At 36.4% G+C, this 12,312-nt stretch overlaps 6 protein-coding genes across 6 annotated transcripts; 3 read left to right on the top strand and 3 right to left on the bottom strand.

Moving 5' to 3' along the window:
* Positions 1-373: 373 nt before the first annotated feature.
* Positions 374-4,726, top strand: SWR1 (chromatin-remodeling protein SWR1; the record flags this gene model as incomplete). The annotated part of the gene is made up of 1 exon (XM_003957166.1): positions 374-4,726. One exon carries the CDS (start codon positions 374-376, stop codon positions 4,724-4,726), a length of 4,353 nt encoding a protein of 1,450 aa, XP_003957215.1.
* Positions 4,727-5,015: 289 nt separating this feature from the next.
* Positions 5,016-5,927, top strand: MRX8 (translation initiation/elongation factor MRX8; the record flags this gene model as incomplete). The annotated part of the gene is made up of 1 exon (XM_003957165.1): positions 5,016-5,927. The coding sequence occupies one exon, from the start codon at positions 5,016-5,018 to the stop codon at positions 5,925-5,927; it is 912 nt and encodes a 303-aa protein (XP_003957214.1).
* A 404-nt stretch (positions 5,928-6,331) lies between these two features.
* MRPS28 (mitochondrial 37S ribosomal protein uS15m) lies at positions 6,332-7,141 on the top strand (the record flags this gene model as incomplete). Its single annotated transcript, XM_003957164.1, has 1 exon — positions 6,332-7,141. One exon carries the CDS (start codon positions 6,332-6,334, stop codon positions 7,139-7,141), a length of 810 nt encoding a protein of 269 aa, XP_003957213.1.
* A 172-nt stretch (positions 7,142-7,313) lies between these two features.
* Positions 7,314-9,407, bottom strand: KAFR0D04290 (uncharacterized protein; the record flags this gene model as incomplete). Its single annotated transcript, XM_003957163.1, has 1 exon — positions 7,314-9,407. One exon carries the CDS (start codon positions 9,405-9,407, stop codon positions 7,314-7,316), a length of 2,094 nt encoding a protein of 697 aa, XP_003957212.1.
* A 485-nt stretch (positions 9,408-9,892) lies between these two features.
* FCF1 (rRNA-processing protein FCF1) lies at positions 9,893-10,462 on the bottom strand (the record flags this gene model as incomplete). Its single annotated transcript, XM_003957162.1, has 1 exon — positions 9,893-10,462. The coding sequence occupies one exon, from the start codon at positions 10,460-10,462 to the stop codon at positions 9,893-9,895; it is 570 nt and encodes a 189-aa protein (XP_003957211.1).
* Positions 10,463-10,927: 465 nt separating this feature from the next.
* RPN7 (proteasome regulatory particle lid subunit RPN7) lies at positions 10,928-12,271 on the bottom strand (the record flags this gene model as incomplete). Its single annotated transcript, XM_003957161.1, has 1 exon — positions 10,928-12,271. The coding sequence occupies one exon, from the start codon at positions 12,269-12,271 to the stop codon at positions 10,928-10,930; it is 1,344 nt and encodes a 447-aa protein (XP_003957210.1).
* Between the last annotated feature and the right edge of the window lie 41 nt (positions 12,272-12,312).

Genomic DNA, 12,312 nt, shown 5'->3' with positions numbered 1-12,312 from the left:
GCATCAACAGCAGCAGCAGCAGCAAATTCTTGAGATGCAGGCCAGCTGTGGACCGTTCCAACTGGCTTTATATCGTAATTATTGAATCATCGGCCGGGTATGTTTATTTTTTACAGTATTAAAATTTTTCCGGTTGGTGGCAAAATAAATCGCGAATTCATTGCTTCGTGGAACGGCTCCCTCTAAAACGATACGCAGGTACTAATTGCATTCAAAAACATACTTATTTGGACGTTTTGGAATCTACCAATAACGGCATTGCAATCTGTGGGATTGAAGCTATATAATCATACTACGAGAGGTATAATAAGGTCCCATTTTATGCTATTTTTTTACGTGTATTGAGAGCCTGTTCATATCGATTTGATTAAAAATGGCAAGACCAAGAAAGAATAAAAGTACTTCAAAGGGTCGAGAATCCAAAGTAGCCGATCTAAAGTTCAAATATGACCTGTTGACTAATGAGTTGTTTCATTTGAAAGAATTTGTAAGTTTAGAAGATTTTGATCCTACGTACAATAATGAGACAGAAAGTTTCAACAGATTTCTAATTAAAGAAAGCTTATTGTTAAATAATGACGATAAACAACAACCCGATGAGAATAACAGAGTACGAAGGCGTCAATTACGTGCTAGTACTGTTTCGACTGCAAATGAAGAAGAAGATAAAATAAGTTCAAAACTTGATGAAATTTCGAAGATGGTACAGGACAAATATGAGGAATTAAAAAATGATCTCAAATTAGAGCAAAATAACATGATAAAAACTGAAAGCTCTACTTCTGCTGTACCAAAATTAGTGAAGAAGTCTACGACTAAAAACAATAAGCAATTGATGTCTCCAAAAGCTTCGCCAGTGAAAAGGAAATATAATCATCGTATAAAAGAAAAAGTGGAATACGAAAAGGAACAGATCCCAGATAATAATGCTGGTGATGAGTATTATTTTACTACCTCTTCAGAAGAAGAAATCAGACCAAAAACTAATAGAAGAAGGAAACGACCTCGTGTCCGTCTTACTGTGCATCCTCCAAAACAGACAATAACCAACCCATTGCATGTATTAGCACCTAAATTCATCTCATTTAAGGAGTATTTAAACTCTTTCAGGTCAATGGATGAAGATATGTCCATTGAAGATTACAGAAAGTTTATTCACGAACAGAAAATGACTTTTTTAAACATTAAAAAAGGATTAGAAAGTGGTGCCTTAAAGTATGATCCTTCAACAGATTCTTTGCAACCCGTCACCATAAAGGATGCAAGTTTAGGTCAGTCAATTAAACCTGATCCAGTTTTATGCATTCTCAAGGAGCAACATATACACACGCATAGAGACTATTTGCTGAATCAAGGTATTCATATGAGTAAAATGTTTCAGAATTCAAGAAGAGCTAGAATTGCAAGAGCAAAGAAGGTGTCGCAAATGATTGAACAACATTTTAGGCATATCGCAGGTGCTGAAGAGAGAAAGGAAAAGGATGAGGAACGTCATAAGAAGGCGCTTGCCAGAGCTACTATGCAGGCCGTTAAGAAAAGGTGGACTATCGCCGAAAAGGCATTTAGAGTACTGAAGAAAGACGAAGAAGAACAGTTACAAAGAATTCAAGGTAAAAAGCATCTATCGAAGATTTTAGAGCAGAGTAGTCAACTATTGGGTGCTCAATTGAACCAGAATGTCAATGACACTTCAGAGAATGAAATATCTGAAGATAGACAAAATAAGTCTGATGTTGCTGAGCTTACCGGCACATCAGATGATGAAGAGGACGATATTCTAACGTCATCAAGTGAAGAGGGGGATGTAATTATTTCTGCTTCGGAAAGGTCAACAACAGCTGACGAATCCTTGACGGTGAACGAATTGAAAGAAAAGTACTTGGAACCAGAGTCGGCTATACTACTTCCTAATTCTACTGTTGAAGATGGCCAAAACTTGTCGCAAGTAAGTGATGAAACTAACATTGAAAAAATAGAAGACCTAAAAGAGACTTCCGTTGGACTGAGTGCCCTGATTACTTCCGGTGAAAAGGATGCAGAACTCAGTGATAGCGAAGATTTCGAATTGGCAAGTTCTGAAGGCAGTGACAGTAGCGAAAACTTAACAGAGGACTCAGATTCAGAACTTTCTGATGAAGACGCTTCCTCGAAGGATGTAGCAGATGAATCCAATGTGACGGCTGCCGAAGAAGATTCGTCTGCTATTGGTGATTCCAATAAACTTGACTTAATGAAGGATGAGCAACATCTAAATATTGTTGATGTTCCTGTCCCAAGTTTGCTACGGGGGACATTGAGAACATATCAAAAGCAAGGTCTTAATTGGTTGGCTTCATTATATAACAATAATACCAGTGGTATTTTGGCCGATGAAATGGGTCTGGGAAAGACTATTCAAACTATTTCGCTTCTAGCATATTTAGCATGCGAAAAGCAAATATGGGGTCCACATTTGATCATTGTTCCGACGTCTGTTCTATTGAACTGGGAGATGGAATTTAAAAGATTTGCACCCGGACTGAAAGTTCTAACTTACTATGGGTCTCCACAACAACGGAAAGAGAAAAGGAAAGGGTGGAATAAGCCAGATGCTTTTCATGTCTGCATCGTTTCCTATCAATTAGTTGTTCAAGATCAGCATTCTTTCAAAAGAAAGAAATGGCAGTATATGGTACTAGATGAGGCGCACAATATCAAAAATTTCCGTTCAACCAGGTGGCAGGCACTATTAAACTTTAATACCCAGAGAAGATTATTGCTTACAGGTACTCCATTGCAAAACAACTTGGCAGAATTATGGTCTTTGCTCTATTTCTTAATGCCTAAAACAATGATAAATGGTAAAAAGGTTTCTGGTTTTGCTGATCTAGATGCATTTCAGAGATGGTTTGGTCATTCAGTTAATAAAATTGTAGAGGCTGGAGCGGGTCCTGGTAAGGATGATGAAATGCAGCAAACTGTAACAAAATTACATCAAATTTTACGTCCCTATTTATTGAGAAGATTAAAGGCAGATGTTGAGAAACAGATGCCTGCCAAATACGAACATGTTATTTATTGTCGATTATCAAAGAGACAGAGGTTTTTGTACGATGATTTCATGGCGAGGGCTCAAACAAAAGAAACGTTAGCAAGCGGTAACTTCATGTCAATTGTCAACTGTTTAATGCAACTGAGAAAAGTGTGTAATCATCCAGATTTATTTGAGGTTAGACCTATTCTGACATCACTGGATGTTGGTTTATCTGTTCCCCATCGTTATATTGACATGAACAATAGGATTAAAAAGTTATTTGAGCAAAATAGGGAGTCTATAAACTTGAACTCTTTGAATCTCATGTTTACAAACAATGAAACCAAGATAACGACATATACTTCTGAAAGTGTTTCGAAGTTAAAATGTGTAGAGGAATTTGTTGAGCAAGTGAATGGTCTGAGAAAGGAGTCTCAAAAGCAACTCTGGAACAAATCAGAGAATTTAGCATTTTCCTTTCAAAATATAACCCAAGTGCATAGAAAACTGAACGAACGAAAGATACAGGATGTCATTGATAAGATTGAATTTCGAAAATATATTAACATATTGCGGTCTGAGAAAAAACCAATTTTTGGCGTTAATCTTCTCAATTTATTGACTGTAGCAGATTCTGTAAATAATGAACAGACAGAGCAATTGATAACTCCTTTACAAACAAGAATTTATTCCAGCAATAAAGTTATAGAGAAATTTGCGGTAATAACACCAAAAGCAGTTGCTCTGGATTTAAGAAATCTGTCTTTAGGGTTGAACAATGAAAGTTTGATTCAGGAATCAACAAAAGCATGCTTGCAGTCGGATTTTTTTGCAATGAATAATCCATTCCATCAGCTACAGACAAAATTAACAATAGGATTCCCCGACAAATCCCTTCTTCAGTACGATTGTGGTAAGCTGCAAAAGTTAGCCTCACTATTACAGAATTTGAAGGATAATGGACACCGTGCCTTAATTTTCACTCAAATGACAAAAGTTTTAGATATTCTTGAACAATTTCTCAATTATCACGGCTATCTTTATATGAGATTAGACGGTGCTACGAGGATTGAAGATCGTCAGATATTGACAGAAAGATTCAACAATGACCCCAGAGTTACCGTTTTTATTTTATCCAGTAGATCTGGTGGTCTAGGTATCAATTTGACAGGTGCAGATACCGTCATTTTTTATGACTCTGATTGGAATCCAGCTATGGACAAGCAATGTCAAGATCGTTGTCATAGAATTGGTCAGACTCGTGATGTTCATATTTATAGATTTGTGAGTGAGCATACCATTGAGAGTAACATCCTCAAAAAAGCAAACCAAAAACGGGAACTAGATAATATTGTTATTCAAAAAGGTGATTTCACGACAGATTACTTTAGTAAAATGTCAATTACAGATCTTTTTGGTGCAGAAACAACTGCTGGTATTAAGACTAGTGACGCTCCATTATTGCAGGAGAATTCAGAAGTGTCGACGAATCCTAAAAAGCTTGAAAGTTTGCTTGCACAGGCAGAAGACGAAGATGATGTGAGGGCAGCGAAACTAGCATTGAAGGAAGTTGACCTTGATAATGAAGATTTTGAAGAAGTAGGTGGCTCGAATGACCGTAAGGGCAACGGAGAAGAAGATGATGAATATGAAGGAACAGGTCATGTTGAAGAGTACATGATAAGATTCATTGCTAATGGTTATTATTACTGATCACATAACGTGTAGATAATAAATATTGCATCAAGTGGAGAGAAAGAAACAAAGATTTGCACAGAGTACTTTTGGTGCTCAACATTAACAGCATTTATATAATTCTGTTTATTGATAAATTGTAACATTATATAACATATTATGGACAAGTTTGTTATTTGTTTAAAGAAGCTGATATGATATTGCGAAATAAAATGTAAGCGAGGCCCCAGTAAATTAGATCATGATTATACTTAACGGGTTCAAAAACTTAGAATGTTAGCTCAGTTCACCAGGGACTATTGTGAGTATGCGCCATCGTACCTCCAACCATATTCATTCACTCGTTAGTGTGAAAGTTAGTTCGCTGAAGGTAAAGAACATCATCGAGAATTGTGCTGAAAAGATAGCTAAGCCAACTGCCATACCATCAGTTAAAAGGAGCAAAAAATTGAGTAAGAATGAAAATGTTAGATCACTAGGATTAGACAGTGTCGAATTTTGGTCCTCACTTAACGTAAGCTCAAACTTGGAGTATGGACAACCCACTAAAAAGAAAATTAATCATGTCAATCACTTTTTTAATAGTGCTGCAGTTACTTATGAATGGAGTGAAAGTCATTTAAGTGATGAGGCATTTTTGACGTCTGCAATTTCCTCTTCCAAAGGTAAGGTTCTGCCTGAAATAGCTTTCCTTGGTCGATCAAATGCTGGTAAATCAACTTTATTGAATAGTTTGATAACCAGCTTCAAGAAAAATGATCTAAATGTCGCAGCAAGAATGTCGAATAAGCCAGGTTTTACTGAGGCGCTAAATTTCTACAATATTGGAGATAAGTTTCGCCTTGTCGATACGCCTGGGTACGGTTACAAGAGCACCGATAATCAGGGGCATTTCACCATGCATTATCTTACTAGGAGGCAGGAACTAGTAAGATGCTATCTCTTGATACCGGCTAACCATGGAATTCTCCCGTCAGACTTGCTAGTGATGAATTCCTTAATGGACATTGGTAGACCGTTTGAGATAGTCTTCACTAAAATTGATAAAGTGAAAGATCTAAACAAATTCAGAGAGGTGTTGGATGAAAGCAAAATAAAAGAACTCGCCACACTTCCGAGATTAATCTTCACAAACTCTCTGTTATCGAGAAGATGCCCGAAGAGGGTGGGTGTTGACCACTTAAGATATTCTATCTTTGAAAGCTGCAAATTGACTTAGCATATGGGGTTTCTAAGATAAGTGAAGTTTTAGACTAAATAGTGATGAAAAGATGGGGTACGTCAGTATATCGTATATACTCATATTCTATACAACTGTAAATAGCAATGAACTATGTTAATTTCTATGTTGAAGATTTCGATCCACTCAGGACTTTACTACCCAAATTAGGAGTTATATAACATACAATTGAAACACATGGTGTACAATATCTTGTAAAGCAAGGTTGAAGACGGGATGTGTTTGCTATAGTCGATTGACTATTCATTACTAGATATTCGGCTTCGAGTGAGACTGTGATTTATTCGAGAAAGCGAATCGAAATTATACATAAACGTCTATATTTGGTCATATGCTATTCAAAAGTTTAAAGATCTGGTGGCTGCTTCACATTGACCTCAAATATGATGAATACACTTACTCAATGCACTTCTCGATGTGTGGGCCCATTTATTGCTCGGAGAAGTTTCAATAGTGGTCAACCTTTACAAAGCCTTAAGGCCATCAAGTTCTTGAAAGCCCAGAAGAGGAGACAGGAGAACGTGGCCAAGAAGGCTAAATTGAATAATTCTACCGATTTTGTTGATCCAGTTTTTGGTAGAAAGAATACTCCTTTCATTGCACGTATTATGGCCGAAATAAAGGAGCCAAGTGTTCTTGCCAAAGGATATGATATTAATGAAGTAAACAAGTTATTTGTAGCGCTAGAATCTACACAACATGAGCAAGCTGAATTAAGTGATGTAAATTCCGAGAATTTCGAACCAGCTGATACTGCCACTTTAGCTAACAGACGTGAAGCATTATTAAGAATCCTAAGTATGAGAAATGCAAGTAATAGAGACAGTATGAAAGTACTTACCAGGTTAGCAAGGGAAGAATTTCAGAGATTTCCAGGAGACACGGGATCAAGTGAAGTGCAGGCAGCATGTATTACTGTAAAGATACTGAATATAGCTAGTCATGTGCAGAATCATCGCAAAGATCACGCCAATACAAGAATATTAAGGCAATTAGTACAACAGAGACAAAGTATATTGAGATATTTGAAGCGGGATATGCCACAGAGATATTATTGGACAATTGAGAAATTGGGACTCACCGATGATGCTATTACTAATGAATTTAATCTTGATAGGCGGTATATGGAAGACTATAATTTCTTTGATAGTCAAAGTTCCAATAATGATCTTGATGACAAAATAGAAAATTGACAATAAATAAGGTATACCATGTTGAAGGTGTTAATATATATATATGTATGTATGGAAGTATGTATACAATGAAGAAACTTGTAAATAATGTATAATTTACGCGCATTTAAAGAGAATTTGAAGTGTTAACTACGAATATTAAATTATACTAAAAAACGTCTAAATCCAAGCATTATACAGAAAGAAGTGCGGTATTTTCAGTAGGTTCATCAGAATCTGAATCTGAATCTGAATCTGAAAAAAACTCCTCTTCTTCTGATTCATCAGCATCTTGGTCCTTCAGCATTTCAGCAAAATTTAGAATACGATCCCAATTTGGAAACAAGACAAAGTATGCTTCTATTGATCCGATAGTTAACATGGCACAACCAATACCGATCCATAACCCGTACAACTTCCAACCCACGACATAACTTAAGAGCATGGCAAGAGGTATACCGAATAAATAATAACCGAGTAAATTGACAATACTACCCAATGATTGCATACCTTGACCTCTCAGACAAGAACCAGCAACTGCATTTAATGAGTCAAAATTTTGTACAAGACCCACGACAGGTAAAATAGATGAAATTAAGTGCCTTACTTCTGGATCTTTTGAGAAAATATTTGCAATTAAATTACGTGATAAGATCAGAATACAACAGTTTGTGAACCCTGCAATAAATGAAAATGATAAACCAACTTTTGATGAAATATGAGCACAGTCAATTCTTCCGGCACCAATAAAGTTTGCTATTCTTGTTGAAGTAGAAATACCGATTGCAAAGGGAATCATATAGATTAACGCGGCGACGGAGGACACAGCAGACTGAGCAGCTAGATATGCGGTACCAAAATAAGCACTAAATAAGGTTAAAAGTTCGTATGACAATTCTTCAGCTTCCAACATTACTATACCGGATAGTGCCAAATGAGCCAAATCTTTCCAATGAGTAAAAGCCTTTCTGGAGAACCCACCCCAACATTTTCTACCTTCTATGAAGATAGTATAAGATAATAATAGGATAAACATTAGCCAGAAATTTATGACAACTGCAACTGCAGAACCGATAAACCCAATACCGATATATTTATTCCACACCAGAGTATAACTCATTAAAACGTTTAATGGGGCACATATAAGAAGGACATAGATACCGGCATCAAAAATACCTTGAGCTTGTAAGAATCTTTTCAAATTTTCGAAAAGAATATAGGCAGGAGCACCAAAAATAAGAACTTTTAAAAATTGTGACGTCAAATGTACTAATTGTTTCTCAGGAATAATGGCGTAAAGAACGGGCTCCGAGAAATACCAAAACATTGCAAACGGTATGTATATTACGAAAGAGAATGCGATACAACGCTGTAAATGAACACCAACACTCTTGTATCTACCTGAACCATAAGCTTGCGGACACAAAGTATCCAAACTTGTTGCAATACCTTCAAAGAAACCTAGTGTAATATTAGACGTCATGGATGCTAAAGACACTGCGGCTAATTCATTTTTACCGAGATGGCCCACAGTTAATGAACAAACCAGAGGGAAAATATCTTCTAATAAAAATGTAAACATCAACGGCAGAGAATATGAGGCAAGAACTTTTGTTTCAGATTCGTAGGTAACTTTTTCATGAGCTAATACATGTAAAGATTCAGTATCTAGGCCCTGTTGAAAGATAGTCGGCACTGATCCGCGACTTGAAATTGAGATAAAAGAATTTCTTCTTGGCTGTTGTAAGCCTTCACGTAAAGATTCACGGTAAATTCTCTTTTGAGCCTGGATACGATTAATAAAATCGCCATATCCAACTTCTCTACCTTGATAGGACCTTGGTTGTTCATCTTCTTCATGTTCGTCTTCTGTGTCGGAATTATTAACGGAAGAGTAACGACGCTCATGTTCTTCTAGTAACCAGTCCACATCAGAGGGTGAGACTTCTGGAGAGCTCGAGACTCTAGACGGCAGAGATAACGTACGACTTAATGCGTCAGTTTCTTGCAACTGCTCTTGTTCGTTAATTAATTCTTCAGTTATCTCATCTATTGGCTGATAAATGGTACTACCGAAATCATCTGCCAGGGATCTAAAACTTCGTTGGTCCTCGGACCTATTCCTTCTTCTAGTTCTCTTAGCTCTATACTTGCGAACTAAGGGATTTTTCTTATCAGGAGGGAAGAAACCTAACGATATTCTCCTGTGGGTACTAGAAATACCCATACCAGAGGTTCGCAGACTTGGATGAACATCAGATAAAGTTTTTGAAAAAATTCCAGCCATACACTGTTGGGACCTTTCTAATAAGGATTATAAAATAGATTAATAGAGATTTAGTCTTTACTATGGATTATATATGAAATGTATTTACTAATCCACTTTTCATAGGACTTGTTCTTCCCCTTACAAGTCAGCTTTCTGCGATCCCTCGGAGAGATATTGCGCCTTGCTAATTTACTAAAAATATAGAAATGTCCTGGAAGGTTAAAGTAGAAGTTTTAAGTAGGCGAAGCGTGGGAGGGCTCAGCCAGGCGGAGGAGTTCTGTGGGACTGCTTTGCTGCTGCTGTGGGACTGTGCTACTGTTAGATTTTAAAAGTGCTAAGAGTCGTGCTATCGGATAGTCATTTGGAAGACGCTCTTCATTGTTGATGTTGCTGATAAAAATAGACGTATATATCCTATATTGTGCGTATCGTGTGGGTCATGCATTTTGCTACTGTACAGATCTGACTCTTCGTCCCTCGGTTTACTACGAAAGAGATACACTCTAAAAGACGTCAGGTAATTTCTCAATGACGTATGAGTGTCCACCAACACTCATTAATGGGATACCTGGGATTTTTCTCACTCTCTGTTTTAGGCCGGCATCGTTCGTGGCTACAATGTAACATTTATGTTGCAGCACTCTGTTTACTATACAGTCATCTGCATAGGTGCCTTTATGTGAGCAACTCAGTCTTTTGATTCGCGGGTCACGAGCCAATTTCAGTGCAATTCTGTATTTTGGGCCTAGTTTTTCTAATTCTGCAATGACACAGTCTGTGATCAACGGATTACATTTGGCTAGTAAACAATCCATCATCCCTCTTACAATATCAATTTTTTTCTGAATGGAAAAATTTATGAAATTTGTATCGATTAACACTTGGTATGGAGGCTTGATAGCTTCATTATATTGAAAGAAAAGTGCACTCGACACTTGTGGTATGTTCCTTGTGAGTTCTGGATCTTCCTGCTGCTGTTTCTTCTCTTGATTTGCCTTCACTCTCTGATCTTTCTTCGCATTCAATGTACGCTTTACTAACGCAAACTTTCTTGTCTTCTTGGCTTTACCCATGATTTTCTATATCTGTTGCAATGAAGGACTTGTACACTAACAGCCTACACTCTCTGAAGAATATATAAACCACTGCAGGACGTCTCTTAACCATAATGAATCTTTCGATGAGATGAATTTTTCGAAATGTAAATTTTCGTTTCTTTGAAGTCGTTTCATACGACAGCAGAAATCCGAGTATCAGTGCAGTAGACTGAGATATTTGTTTGATTATTTGAGCAGGGTCCTTACATTCGTTGTTAACTTGATTGTTTTTAGTAGATGGGTTGTTTTAAATCAATTATTCTGGTAATATTCAGTGCAGATTGGAGACACTTCGAAACATCGATATTTTCTCCGTTGGATCCATCTGAAATATGTTTCGCAGCGTAAAAATCATAAAATGATTGTTTATGGATATATTTGAAATTCACTCGATAGATACAGAAATGACTATATTGTATTACTTACTACAATTCTGTTTATTCAATCAACACGGTCAGAACCTGTTAGCTTGACTGCAGCACTATATTTTTGTAACTTCGTTAATAAACCGTCACCTTGCTTGACAAGTAATTGATATTGAGCGTTCTTATTATCTGGTCTATTAGTCTCCACAATTCCATTTACTCTGTCAATGATACAATTTAATTTTTTGTTTGGAATAAATTTACTTAAATCGTTATCCAAAAATTCAACAGACACACCAAATGAACTTGCCATAGATTTTAAAGCTAAAGTCTTATACGAATCTAACAGTTGTGCGTAAACTTTTCTTCTCATTTCTCTTACAAAGAAGTCTGCGTGTCTATTCAAATATTTGCATGGAATTAATGCCTTATCATATGTTTCCAATAAGAATGGGAAGAAACTTGAATAATCTGATGTGTATAATGCAATTGTTAATGATGAAATTGACTGTAACGATTCTGTTGAATTCATTATTGATAAAAGTTCTGGTGAATCAATGATCTTAGCCTTTAAATCTGTTCTTTCCAGAGAGAATAATCCTGCAACTGATGCATACATCGCTATATTTTCATATGATGTTAATTCTGTGGAAGTGAAAGTGGCTAATGAATCAACCAATAAATCAGCAGCCTTCTTGAAGTCTCTAACGGCAAGAGAATAGATACCAAGATAAGTCTTGTATCTATTTCTTCTTTCCCAATCACCACCTTTTTCAATTAAGTTGGAAACTAATTCCAATTTTTCCTTAATAAAATGGAAATCGTTGTAGAAGAAAGCAAGTCTCAATACTAGGAAATAAATATCGATCTTTGATCCGAGCGATATGGCTGTATTTAGAGCTTCATTCAATAGTACTTTTTCCGCGTTTTCAAAATCACCAATTTGTGCATAATATTCACCTAATTTGATCCAAGCAGTTGAAATTTCTAATGGGCCTTCATCATTTGACTTTAAAGTTTCTAAATTTTGTTTTAATTCATTAATTTTCTCTGCATTAACTTTAAGTAACTTTTCGTGGAATGCAGAATCAAATGGAAACAAGCCAGCACTATTTGATGACTCCATTAGTTTGTTATTATTATTATCATTTTTCTCGACAAAATAGTTTGTAGCCAAATATTTATAGTAAGGTGCCATTGAATCCTTCTCGATCTGTTCCATGATGAAATCTTTAGATTCGTTTAATTTCTCATCAGTCATTATGTTCTGTACCTTGCTTGGACTTGTTATATACGTCTTTAAAAGAAACGCCCTGTCTGATACCTCATAGTTTGGTACCATAGCGAATTGTGGCTCCATGTTCACATCCTCAGAATCTTCCTCTACGTTCTTTTTCTTCAGTTCTTTTTCACTGGACATTATATTCTCTTTCTATACAACAGTATCTCAACTCAATTGGC

Source organism: Kazachstania africana, chromosome 4, assembly GCF_000304475.1.
Source record: "Kazachstania africana CBS 2517 chromosome 4, complete genome".
Taxonomy (NCBI): Eukaryota; Fungi; Ascomycota; class Saccharomycetes; order Saccharomycetales; family Saccharomycetaceae; genus Kazachstania; species Kazachstania africana.
Note: the sequence above shows the minus strand (reverse complement) of the source record. Positions and strands in the feature narration are given on the sequence as shown.